This window comes from Oncorhynchus tshawytscha, linkage group LG14 (assembly GCF_018296145.1).
Source record: "Oncorhynchus tshawytscha isolate Ot180627B linkage group LG14, Otsh_v2.0, whole genome shotgun sequence".
Classification (NCBI taxonomy): Eukaryota; Metazoa; Chordata; class Actinopteri; order Salmoniformes; family Salmonidae; genus Oncorhynchus; species Oncorhynchus tshawytscha.
Window position 1 is genome coordinate 57,327,688 of NC_056442.1, and position 13,647 is coordinate 57,341,334.

The 13,647-nt window shown below is 42.1% G+C and overlaps 1 protein-coding gene across 1 annotated transcript in view; it reads right to left on the reverse strand.

Moving 5' to 3' along the window:
- The window catches only part of LOC112247953 (serine/threonine-protein phosphatase 5-like), a 31,167-nt gene that overhangs the window by 7,023 nt on the left and 10,497 nt on the right, over positions 1-13,647 (reverse strand). Inside the window, exons 2-8 of the mRNA XM_042297730.1 lie at positions 11,356-11,597; positions 8,446-8,593; positions 8,051-8,172; positions 7,547-7,612; positions 4,927-5,025; positions 4,624-4,729; positions 3,367-3,509 (exon numbers count right to left, since the gene is read on the reverse strand). Of these exons, the coding sequence (XP_042153664.1) occupies positions 3,367-3,509; positions 4,624-4,729; positions 4,927-5,025; positions 7,547-7,612; positions 8,051-8,172; positions 8,446-8,593; positions 11,356-11,597 (926 nt within the window). The remainder of the gene's footprint in view (positions 1-3,366; positions 3,510-4,623; positions 4,730-4,926; positions 5,026-7,546; positions 7,613-8,050; positions 8,173-8,445; positions 8,594-11,355; positions 11,598-13,647) is intronic.

Consider the following 13,647-nt stretch of genomic DNA (forward strand, 5'->3'; position numbering starts at 1 on the left):
ATATCTGTTTACATATGTAAAAGACAAACCTGTTTGTCTTGTTTGTGGAGTCAACGTGGCTGTAAGTAAGGAGTACAACATTAGACGACACTATGAAACGAAACACCATGACAAATACAAGGACCTGGACATGACTCAAAGGAGCCAGAAAGTAGAGGAGATGAAAAGAAGTTTGGTTTCACAACAGAATATGTTTAAAAAAGCCACATCACAAAGCGAGGCTGCTGTAAAGGCTAGTTATATAGTGGCAGCAGAGATCGCAAAATCAGCCCGGCCCTTTAATGAGGGAGAGTTCATGAAAAAGTGCATGATGAAGGTTTGTGACCTCGTATGCCCAGAGAAAAAACAAGCATTTTCAAACGTGAGCCTGAGCAGGAACACAGTAGCTGATCGCACATGTGATCTTGCCACCAATCTGTATGACCAGCTGATGGAAAAGGGAAAAGATTTTGTTGCGTTCTCCTCGCTGTGGATGAGAGCTGCGACGCATCTGATACTGCTCAGCTGTCAGTCTTCATCCGTGGAGTGGACTCAAATCTGTGTGTTACGGAGGAGCTATTAGGATTCAAATCAATGCATGGCACAACCACAGGAAAGGAAATCTTTGAGGAGGTTTCCAAATGTGTAACTGAAATAAAGCTGCCGTGGGATAAACTCGTTGGATTAACGACAGATGGTGCGCCAGCGATGTGCGGTAAAAAGAGTGGACTGGTGGGCATGGTTCGGGAGAAGATGCGGGAAGAGAACTGTGCAGGTGAGCTAACTGTTTACCACTGCATCATACATCAGGAAGCACTGTGTGCCAAAGCCCTAAAGATGGAACATGTTATGACCACAGTAACACAGGTAGTTAACTTTATAAGAGCCAAAGGTCTAAATCACCGCCAGTTTAAATCTTTTCTGGAGGAGTGTGGTTCGGAATACGCAGACATGCCGTATCACACAGAGGTGAGATGGCTAAGCAGAGGAAAAGTACTGAACAGATGTTTCGAGCTGCGTGAGGAAATATGTCAATTCCTGGAAACCAAAGGGAAGGATACAGCAGAGCTCCGGGAGCAAAAGTTCCTTTGTGAGCTGGCCTTTCTCTGTGACATCTCGAGCCATCTCGATGCGCTGAACCTGCAGCTTCAGGGGCGGGGGCGCATCATCACAGACATGTACGCTGCAGTGAGGGCCTTCAAAACTAAACTGTGCCTGTGGGAGAATCAGATGCTGCAAGGAAACCCTTGCCATTTTCCCTGCTGCCAATCCATAAAAGCGCAGATCTCTACCGCCGTGTTCCCATGCGCACAGTTTGCTGAAAAACTCAGTGTTCTCGCCGCTGAGTTTAGCCGGCGATTTGCCGACTTCGATGCCCAGAAATGCAAGTTTGAACTGCTTAGTAATCCCTTCGCAGTTGATGTGGAAAATGCACCAACCAACATCCAAATGGAGCTGATTGAACTCCAGTGCAACGACACGCTGAAGTCAAAGTATGATGCTGTGGGCGCCGCACAGTTTCCACGGTTCATCCCTGACACAATGCCTCTGCTCCGCACCCAAGCTGCTCAGATGCTCTCCATGTTCGGCAGCACTTATCTATGCGAGCAACTTTTCTCCTCGATGAAGATGACCAAAACAACTCACAGGAGACGTCTGACTGATGAACATCTTCGCTCGATACTGAGGATTTCTTCAGCTCAGAGCTTGAGCCCAGACATTGATGAACTAGCATCCAAGAAGAGATGCCAGGTATCTGGCTTGGGCACATCAGATTAGACCAGTGTGCAATAATTAACGTTTTCTTTATGCACTTTTTCTTGCTACAAGGCATGGGCTTGAATGGTTGATTGATTTATCATTTTATTTGTAAAATTATTAGCCAGTGGAAAAAGTTTATTTTGGTATTTAAATCAGAAGGCTGCAAATAGAAAAGAGGCATACAATTTTTATTTAAATTTTATTTATTTAATAAATGAATGCCATTGATGTGTTTTTTCATTTGAAATTCGATTTTGCATGTCTCCACTATTAAATTATATATTGTATGGTAATAAGCGATGCTTGTTCCATATTCAATGTTAAAGCAAAACTTGTTTGGGTCCATATTAAAAGGTTAATTTGTTCAATGTTGGCCCGTGACTTTGTTCAGGTTTTACATTTTGGCCCACTGGGTATTTGAGTTTGACACCCCTGGGTTAGGGTTTAAAGGTCAGGGTTACCTACCACTGGAGAATCTCAATTGCACTAGTTCTTTTTCCTCGCCTACCTCTCAAAACCCATTGGAGGAGATGGTCAGAGGGGAGGGACCTCTGGCTTTCTCATCCAATGAGTTTTGAGAATGAGTATGCAAATGAGATTCTTCCCGATGGTTTTACAGTTAATACACTGTGCTTCAAAAAGGGGGTGTGGTAGATATCAAAACTCTTCCGCAAAGAACTGCGATAGGATACACATGACAAGCCTCAATGAAAAACGTGGCTATCGAGGAGGAGAAGACACAAACAAATTGACTCTCCTCGACCACCATCGGTTTCCGGGTCACGGAAGAGAGAGGACAGAGGCAGTTTGGAATTCGATGGTGAGTTTTGCAACCGAGGACAGGCGATTTTTGAGCGCTATGCGCATCAGTGTTCCCATTCTGTGAGCTTGAGTGGCCTACCACTTCACGGCTGAGCCGTTGTTGCTCCTAGACATTTCTAGTTGACAAAACCAGCACTTACAGTTGACCCGGGACAGCTCTAGCAGGAATTTGGAATTTGATGAACTGACTTGTGGGAAAGGTGTCATCCTATGACAGGGCCACATTGAAAAGACACATCTTCAGTAAGGCCATTTAATGTGTTTATTTATTTTATTTTTTAAACCTTTATTTAACTAGGCAAGTCAGTTAATAAGAACAAATTATTCTTTCAAAATGACTAGGAACAGTGGGGTTAACTGCCTTGTTCAGGGGCAGAACGACAGATTTTTACCTTGTCAGCTCGGGGTTTCGATCTTGCAACCTTTCGGTTACTAGTCCAACGCTCTAACCACTAGGCTACTTGCCAATGTTTGTCAATGGAGATTGCATGGCTGTGTGCTTGACGTTATACACCCATCGGGTGTGGCTGAAATAGCAGAATCCACCAATTTAAAAAGTGTACTCCCCAAAGTCCAAGTTCAAAATGTGAATTTACTTGTTTCGTATTTACGGCTTCACAACTGGTAATTACCACATAGTTATAAACGCCAAATTACCTACCAGGACCTTGCCGTTGATGCACTATGCTAGAGGTTAGGGGTCAGAGGTTAAAGGTCAGGGGTCAGGGTTACCTACCAGAACTTTTCCATTGATGCACTGTGCCAGAGGTTAGGGGTCAGAGGTTAAAGGTCAGGGTTACCTACCAGAACTTTTCCATTGATGCACTGCGCCAGAGGTAGCCACTGGAAGACCTCACTGAAGAGCGTAAACATCTGAGTGGTGTACTTGGCCTTCACCTCCCCCTCAAAACCATACATCTGGTTCATGTTGTCAGTCTCGTGGTTACCTAGTTACACAGGAACATATGGACATCAGTTACCAACACAATTTTCCCTAAGGGCTAAGCCCCACTCACAGAATTATGGGCAAGCAATCGCAACGCTTCGATGGATAGCAACTGTAGTTGAGTCCAACACCTCGGACAAGGTCATGTTTCAAACCCTTGGAAGCCAAGGTGGGCTATGGCAAAAACAGAAACGTAATTTATATTGTATTATATTATATTATTATATATTGTTTAAAGGGTTAAATAATTTAACAGTGCACCAGAGGTACTTGCAACTACGACACATGAAATACAGAGCCTGTTGTGTTTTTCAGAATACATTATACTGTGGTTGCATTGTTAGCTAGCTTGTTAGCTAGGGTCTCATTGAAAACGTTGCTAACGCTAGAAGGTTGGCTAGCTCTCATTGAAAACGTTGCTAACGCTAACTGGTTAGCTAGCGCTCATTGAAAACGCTCATAGTTAATATTACTCATTGGCATGTAGCTAAATTGGCTATTGGGAATATAACTCTCATAGGCCGTTGACAAACAATTTGAAAGCACTTCTTAACTCCAAAAGTGGTTAGTAGCTTTGACTGCATGCAAAGTGCCTTTAGAGCCATCTAGTGGCTAGCCACACTACAAACTTAATTTGACTAGGTTCCCAAAAAAAGCAATTGTAATGACAGTTCACCACAACATACCTGAGAGTCTCCTGATCAGCTAGGGGTAGTCTGTTTAAATTCATTGTGTATTAACAGCCCAGTTTAAGATCATTGCGAGGGGTTTTCTCCAATGGTTTGAATGGAGAATTGGGCTTCCTGGTAAAATGTTGACCAAGGTCGCAAAAGTAACCAAGGGTGACAAGGCTTAGCGAAGGGTCCATTACACATGGGTAATATAAACATTAGCAAAGAAGGAAGACTGGCCACAGATATACAGTGCTCTTAACTTCCTCTGTGAGCCTACTGACCTCTGAGCAGGTAGAAGGAGGAGCCTACTGACCTCTGAGCAGGTAGAAGGAGGAGCCTACTGACCTCTGAGCAGGTAGAAGGAGGAGCCTACTGACCTCTGAGCAGGTAGAAGGAGGAGCCTACTGACCTCTGAGCAGGTAGAAGGAGGAGCCTACTGACCTCTGAGCAGGTAGAAGGAGTCCGGGAGGAGCAGCTTGAAGCCGAACAGAGTCAGAATGACCTCTAGGGAGAACGAACCACGGTCCACAAAGTCTCCATTAAACAGCTGTGTTCTATTGTTAAGGGTTATCATGTACATATATTTGAATACAAACACCGCTTTACTGCACACGCCACCGCTTTACTGCACAGGTCACCGCTTTACTGCACAGGTCACCGCTTTACTGCACAGGTCACCGCTTTACTGCACAGGTCACCGCTTTACTGCACAGGTCACCGCTTTACTGCGACTGAGCAGGATACATAGGGGTTGGTCTCGGAGGGTAAGCCGTTCAGCTCAAAGATGTTCAGAAGGTCGTAGAATTGTCCATGTGTGTCGCCACAAATGGTTATCTTCTCTGTCTGTTGGGGAGGAAACAGAACAGGTTTAGGCACAGGGACATATGCTGAAGTGCTAACAGTCAGTATCTGGATAACGTGTGAAATGCTTGATACTGTACCAACCAGCCTGACTCAGTCTACTGTACCAACCAGCCTGATTCAGTCTACTGTACCAACCAGCCTGACTCAGTCTACTGTACCTACCTACATTACCTGCTTGATAATGGATGTGATATCAACAGAGAAGTATATTTTCTGAGTGATTTAAATATTGACTGGTTTTCATCAGGGTTGCCCACTCAAGAGAAAGCTTCAAACTGTAACCAGTGCCTGCAACCTGGTTCAGGTTATCAGTCAACCTACCAGGGTAGTTAGAAACAGCACAGGAATGAAATCATCAACATGTAATTGATCACATCTTTACTAACACTGCAGATATTTGCTTTAAAGCAGTATCCTGCTGTAAATTGCTGTTCCAGTTTCAACTGACCTGAGCCCTAGGACCATGCCCCAGGACTACCTGACATGATGACTCCTTGCTGTCCCCAGTGCACCTGGCCATGCTGCTGCTCCAGTTTCAACTTCCACCTGACTGTGCTGCTGCTCCAGTTTCAACTGTTCTGCCTTATTATTATTCGACCATGCTGGTCATTTATGAACATTTGAACATCTTGGCCATGTTCTGTTATAATCTCCACCCGGCACAGCCAGAAGAGGACTGGCCACCCCACATAGCCTGGTTCCTCTCTAGGTTTCTTCCTAGGTTTTGGCCTTTCTAGGGAGTTTTTCCTAGCCACCGTGCTTCTACACCTGCATTGCTTGCTGTTTGGGGTTTTAGGCTGGGTTTCTGTACAGCACTTTGAGATATCAGCTGATGTACGAAGGGCTATATAAATAAATTTGATTTGATATCCAAATTATACAAGAAGTTTGTATGTGATTCCTATGTTGTCGATGTAAAGAATATTTGTTGGTCCGCGGTGTGTAATGAGGAGCAACCAGACGTTGCACTTGATACATTTATGAAATTGCTTATCCCCGTTACTAATGAGTATGCACCTATTAAGAAAATGACTGTAAAAACTTAAATCCCCTGCAAATTGAGAAATCATGTGACTAAACTGAATAAAAATGAAGAAACTACACTATGAAACAAAGATAAATGACAAAGAATGATAGCTTTTTACTATGGTGCTCCTTAAATGAAATTTCGGGCAAAAAGGCAAACTCAGCTCCATCATTTATTGAATCAGATGGCTCACAAACCCGACTGATATTGCCAACTAATTTAATGTTTTTTTATTGGCAAGATTAGCAAACTTAACCATGACATGACAGCAACAAATGCTGACACTACACATCCAAGTTTATCTGACCAAATAATGAAAGACAAGAATTGTAATTTTGAAGTGTGGAAGAGGTGAATAAAGTATTGTTGTCTATCAACAATGACAAGTCACCGGGATCTGAGAACTTGGATGGATAATTACTGAGGATAATAGCAGACGATATTACCACTCCTATTTGCCATATCTTCAACTTAAGCCTACTAGAAAATGTGTGCCCTCAGGCCTGGAGGGAAGTTAGTCATTCCGCAACCCAAGAATAGTAAAGCCCCCTTTACTGGCTCGAATAGCCGACCAATCACCCTGTTATCAACCCTTACAAAAGTTTTGGGAAAAAATAGTGTGACCAGATACAATGATATTTTACAGTAAACAAATTGACTTTCAGCACGCTTATAGGGAAGGACTTTCAACAAGCACAGCACTTACACAAATTGACTGATGAGAGAAATTGATGATAAAAATATTGTGGGGGCTGTTTTGTTAGACTTCAGTGCAGCTTTTGATATTATTGATCATAGTCTGCTGCTGGAAAAACTTGTGAGTTATGGCTGTACACCCCCTGCTATAATGTGGATAAAGAGTTACCTGTCTAACAGAACACAGAGGGTGTTCTTTAATGGAAGCCTATCAAATATAATCCAGTTAGAATCAGGAGTTCCCCAGGGCAGCTGCCTAGGCCCCTTACTTTTTAACATCTTCACTAACGACACGCCACTTGTATTTGTGAGATGCATTGACATGTTGAATGCACCGAGCGGTCTGTTTAAACTACTGGCACACAGCTCAGACACCCATTCATATCCCACAAGACATGCCACCAGAGGTCTCGTCACAGTCCCCAAGTCCAGAACAGACTATGGGAGGCGCACAGTACTACATGGAACTCTATTCCACAGTACTACCTAGAGCCATGACTACATGGAACTCTATTCCACATCAGGTAATGCAGCAGTAGAATCAGATTAAAAAAACATTAAAAAAATATACCTTATGGAACAGCGGGGACTGTGCACACACTTGGTGTGTTGTGAATTCTGTAATGGAATGTTTTTTAAAATTGTATAACTGCCTTTAATTTTGCCGGGACCACAGAGTAGATAACGTGGGATCAATAATAAATACAAATCTGCCAATTGAAGGACAGGATGAAGAGCAATACCAGGAAGTCAACATACATCACACGGATGTCTCACCTCTTTTAACGTGATCTCAACTAGACTGGGTAGTTTGGACAAGAGCTCTTTGACTTGGATCAGAATCTAAAAGGAGAGATTTTATTAGTCAACACAAATACAGTATTATTATAGGTATACCTGGTAACTACAGTAATATTACAGTATTATTATAGGTGTACCTGATAACTACAGTAATATTACAGTATTATTATAAGTGTACCTGGTAACTACAGTAATATTATAGGTGTACCCGATAACTACAGTAATATTACAGTATTATTATAGGTGTACCTGATAACTACAGTAATATCACTGTACTTATCAGGTATACCTGTAATACTGTAATATCAAATCAAACAAATACCTATAATACTGTAATATCACTGTATTTATAGGTGTACCTGATTAGCACAGTAATATTACAGTATAATTATAGGTGTACCTGATGAGTACACTAACATTACAGTATTATTATAAGTACACGATAAGTACACTAATATTACAGTATTATATAAGGTGTACCTGATAAGCACACTTTCTGTGCAGTTTCTTCTGGTCTTTGAAGCACTCCATCATCTCTTTCATGAACCTCATCGTCACCTTTCCTTCTTCCAGCTTCGGTCCAGTGTACTCGTCCTCAATCACTGCATGGGTGGCACAATCAAATCAACCAAATGTATACAGCCCATTTTACAGCAACATCTGTCACCAAGTGTTTCACAGTAACTCAGTCTTGAAGATTTTAATTTCAAAAACACCAATGTATACAGGCAGTAGTCCATTATCTAGACATTCAAATTTTATATATATATATATATATATGGAGATAAATAGAGATGTATTTATATATATCTATATATATAAAAAATGATAATCAAGTAATGAATCCTAAAATATGAAGATTACCAACTACTCACTCATGTTTTCGATGTCTAGGGAGTCCACGACCGATTTCTTCATCTCGTCGCTGGCGATGGCTCTCTCGAAGGCTTTCTGTTTCACAATCTTGTTGCACTCCTGGTATTTCATCTTAGCGTCCTTATCGTTGGGTCGCACCCGCACTACCTAACCCCACAACACCAGGCAAACACACAGGACTTAGGGTCAGTCTCACACTTAAAACACTATCCCCGGTACCAGTACTACACAATGGTCAGTACCATGTCAGAAAAGTCCGTCCAAAATTCAAAGGAAAATAGATTTTACAGCCATGGTTTGGTTGTAAATTAATACAAAACAGTTTTGATTTCTAGAAATAGTTAGTGCTTCTCTCCTCTCACTAAGACTTCAGTACTGTTCTCCCCAGTAGACACGGTTGCATCTGTGTAGAGCAATATGTCCATGACACCAATACTCTAAATTTGTCTCAGTGACAGCAGGCAGCTATCACTGTCAGTGATGTGGCACAGCCAGCCAGCTCCCTGTTGCCAGAGCCTTGGGGTGTTTATGTCAACATGGAACAAAGACCAGCTGTTTATAAATGGGACCCCCCCATTGACCAAATGTAAATTTGAAGGAACAAACTTTTGATCGATTTACTGAACTGACCACATTTTAAAACAGAATCTAACCCTGGCAGTACGTGACTGCCAAGTCTTTACACTGTTCAAGGTAAACACATCTGCAAGATGTCATCTCAAACAGGGCGACTTTCTAAATTGTGACGACAGCCCCACTATTGGCTCCTCCCTTGTGACAAGCCCACATTCTCCTCTTCTGTCCTCATCAGTAATAATACTACTGCTACATGGGCCTTATACAGCGCTGGTCAAACCCAGTCACCTGGTAGGACGTCACCTGGTGATTTAGGGGGCGGCAGGGTAGCTTAGTGGTTAGAGCGTTGGACTAGTAACCGGAAGGTTGCAAGTTCAAACCCCCGAGCTGACAAAGTACAAATCTGTCGTTCTGCCCCTGAACAAGGCAGTTAACCCACTGTTCCCAGGCCGTCATTGTAAATAAGAATTTGTTCTTAACTGACTTGCCTAGTTAAATAAAGGTTAAATAAATAGTCACCAGTTTGTTTTTTTGCGACTAACTTTTTGTCTTATTTTTGTTGTGAGGGGTTCAGATCACAATAATATTAGAAAGAATTAAAACAAAACACCAAAAAACTCAAATAAGTTCGGTGTAGTCTATTCATACTCCTCCCTCACACCAACCTCCCTCCCCCATGGGCTCATGTTGTGGACATACACTACCCTTCAAAAGTTTGAGGTCACTTAGAAATGTCCTTGTTATTGGAAGAAAAGCACATTTTTTGTCCATTAAAATAACATCAAATTAATCAGAAATACAGTGTAGACATTGTTTATGTTGTAAATGACTATTGTAGCTGGAAACGGCAGATGTTTTATGGAATATCTACGTAGGCGTACAGGGGCCCTTTATCAGCAACCATCACTCCTGTGTTCCAATGGCACGTTGTGTTAGCTAATCCAAGTTTATCATTTTAAAGGGCTAATTGATCATTAGAAAACTCTTTTGTAATTATGTTAGCACAGCTGAAAACTATTGTTCTGATTAAACCAGCAATAAAACTGGCCTTCTTTAGACTAGTTGAGTATCTGGAGCATCAGCATTTGTGGGTTCGATTACAGGATCAAAATGGCCAGAAACAAAGAACTTTCTTCTGAAACTCGTCAGTCTATTCATGTTTTGAGAAATGAGTTATTCCATGCAAGAAATTGCCAAGAAACTGAAGATCTCGTACAACGCTGAGTACTACAACCTTCACAGAACAGAGCAAACTGGCTCTAACCAGAATAGACAGAGGAGTGGGAGGTCCCGGGGCACAACTGAGCAAGAGGACAAGTACATTAAAGTGTCTAGTTTGAGAAACAGATGCCTCACAAGTCCTCAACTGGCAGCTTCATTAAATTGTACCCGCAAAACACCCGTCTCAATGTCAAGAGTGAAGAGGTGACTCCGGGATGCTGGCCTTCTAGGCAGAGGTCCTCTGTCCAGTGTCTGTGTTCTTTAACCCATCTTAATCTTTAATTTTTATTGGTCAGTCTGAGCTAGATAAGGCTATTTCTTTGCAACTCTGCCTAGAAGGCCAGCATCCCGGAGTCACCAATTCACTGTTGACATTGAGACTGGTGTATTTCAAATCAATTTGATGTTATTTTAGAATTGACAAATAAATGTGCTTTTCTTTAAAAAAAAACTTTAAAAAACAAGGAAATTTCTAAATGACCACAAATTTTTGGAACGGTAGTATATCTATGAAAAAAACTAAGCATCATGAATAAGTCATCTTATGTTTGTACGTTTACTTGTGGGTCCAAGGTACACGTTGACAGTCAGCCTGGACATCGATATTCGATACAGATATTCAAACTACAACTGATGAATTTATACATGATTACATGAACTCATAATAAGGTTGTTGTTGTTCTCTAATGAATGCTCTAGTGAAAGGACATTTGACCATACCATGCCGTTTGTTTCTAGAGTTTAAACGATCACAATTTGTTTCGGTAGAACATGTTTTATATCCAGAAGAATGACAAATACATTTATTATTATTTTTCAACAAATTCGGGACATTGGATTTGTCTGCGTCAAGAATAACATTTCACCACCCTCCATTGTGGCTAAAGGATTAGAATGGAAATGTATTTGAACAATTATAAATTGGACAATTTAGCCACTACAGTAACTATTCCCATTTAAGTCACCTGGGGATTTACAACGATGTCATCTTCCTAAGAGTACCTGGAAGCTTCCTCTCCTATCATCTTCCTAAAGAGTACCTTGAGGCTTCCTCTCCTGTCATCTTGCGGAGTGTACCTTTAACTCTCCCGTCTAACCGTGTCCGGTCTTACCGTCTCGTAGTCTTTGAGTGCAGCCTTGAACTTGCCCAGGGCCATGTTGGATGTGGCTCGGCGATAGTAGCCCTTGATGTAGTTCTTGTCTATCTCCAGACACTTGGTGGCGTCGGCCAGTGCGTAGCCATAGCATTCTGTCCGCAGGTACGCCAGGCTGCGGTTGGAGAAGTAGATGGCGTTGGCCGGGTTGAGCTCCAACGCCTCCGTGTAGTATTTGATTGCATTGTCATAGTCTTTCTCTAGAAAACAACATCACATTCATTGTCATATAATTACTCCTGAAAACATCACATTCATTTAGATCGGAATCAGTTCCACTTACAAGGCTATAGTGGACTTTCTCTCGAGTCACTCATTCGCTTCAATAATATGCATTTATTGGCTTATTGCCTATCAAGGAACGGGCTACTCAACGTGTCAAAGAAACCCGTGGAGTTGTCAATGGCGGTATTGAGCAAAGGCAGGCCTTGTTAACCTTGCCTTGTTATGACTTTGCTCAATACCGCCATTGACAACTCCACGGGTTTCTTTGACACGTTGAGTAGCCCGTTCCCATAACACGAGGTTCAAAGGTTGAACTCTAAAAAATGTATACCACTGGAAGACAAACCGGGGGCGGCAGGGTAGCCTAGTGGTTAGAGCGTTGGACTAGTAACCAAAAGGTTGCAAGTTCAAATCCCCGAGCTGACAAGGTACAAATCTGTCGTTCTGCCCCTTGAACAAGGCAGTTAACACACTGTTCCTAGGCCGTCATTGAAAATAAGAATTTGTTCTTAGTTAAATAAAGGTAAAAATAATAATACTAAATTTAAAAAAACACACATTGGGAAGTGTCTTTCCCTTAGCGGGTGGATTGATAGGCTAATTGATCAAGGGCTATCTTACCACTGCTATGGAAGCGTTATGGTATCCTGGATTTCAAGTGCAACACATTGATGGATTCCATAGCAGGATAACAGTGGCTACAATAGGACCTGCCTTGGTGATAGTGCTGTTAAGAAGGTAGAAACTAGGGCCTGTAGGACCTGCCTTAAGAAGGTAGAAACTAGGGCCTGTAGGACCTGCCTTGTTGATAGTGCTGTTAAGAAGGTAGAAACTAGGGCCTGTAGGACCTGCCTTGTTGATAGTGCTGTTAAGAAGGTAGAAACTAGGGCCTGTAGGACCTGCCTTAAGAAGGTAGAAACTAGGGCCTGTAGGACCTGCCTTGTTGATAGTGCTGTTAAGAAGGTAGAAACTAGGGCCTGTAGGACCTGCCTTGTTGATAGTGCTGTTAAGAAGGTAGAAACTAGGGCCTGTAGGACCTGCCTTGTTGATAGTGCTGTTAAGAAGGTAGAAACTAGGGCCTGTAGGACCTGCCTTAAGAAGGTAGAAACTAGGGCCTGTAGGACCTGCCTTGTTGATAGTGCTGTTAAGAAGGTAGAAACTAGGGCCTGTAGGACCTGCCTTAAGAAGGTAGAAACTAGGGCCTGTAGGACCTGCCTTAAGAAGGTAGAAACTAGGGCCTGTAGGACCTGCCTTGTTGATAGTGCTGTTAAGAAGGTAGAAACTAGGGCCTGTAGGACCTGCCTTGTTAAGAAGGTAGAAACTAGGGCCTGTAGGACCTGCCTTGTTAAGAAGGTAGAAACTAGGGCCTGTAGGACCTGCCTTGTTAAGAAGGTAGAAACTAGGGCCTGTAGGACCTGCCTTGTTAAGGTAGAAACTAGGGCCTGTAGGACCTGCCTTGTTGATAGTGTTAAGGCAGAGCATCGCTTTATTATAGACAGACTTCTCCCCATTTTAGCTACTACTGCATCAATATGTTTTGACCATGACAATTTACAATCTAGTGTTACTCCAAGCAGTTTAGTTATTTCAACTTACTCAATTTCCACATTATTGATTACAAGTTTTAGTTGAGGTTTAGGATTTAGTGAGTGTTTTGTTCCAAATACAATGCTTTGTTTTAGAAATATTTAGGGCGAACTTATTCCTTGCCATCGACTCTGAAACTAACTGCAGCTCTTTATTGAGTGTTGTAGTCATTTCAGTCGCTGTAGTAGCTCATGGCTATAGTGTTGAGTCAACCGCATACAAAGAAACTATGGCTTTACTCAAAGTCAGTGGCATGTCATTAGTAAAAATTGAAAAAAAAGCAAATGTGCCTAAACAGCTACCCTGGGGAATTCCTGATTCTAACTGGATTATATTTGATAGGCTTCCATTAAAGAACACCCTCTGTGTTCTGTTAGACAGGTAACTCTTTATCCACATTATAGCAGGGGATGTAAAGCCATAACATAAAGGTTTTTC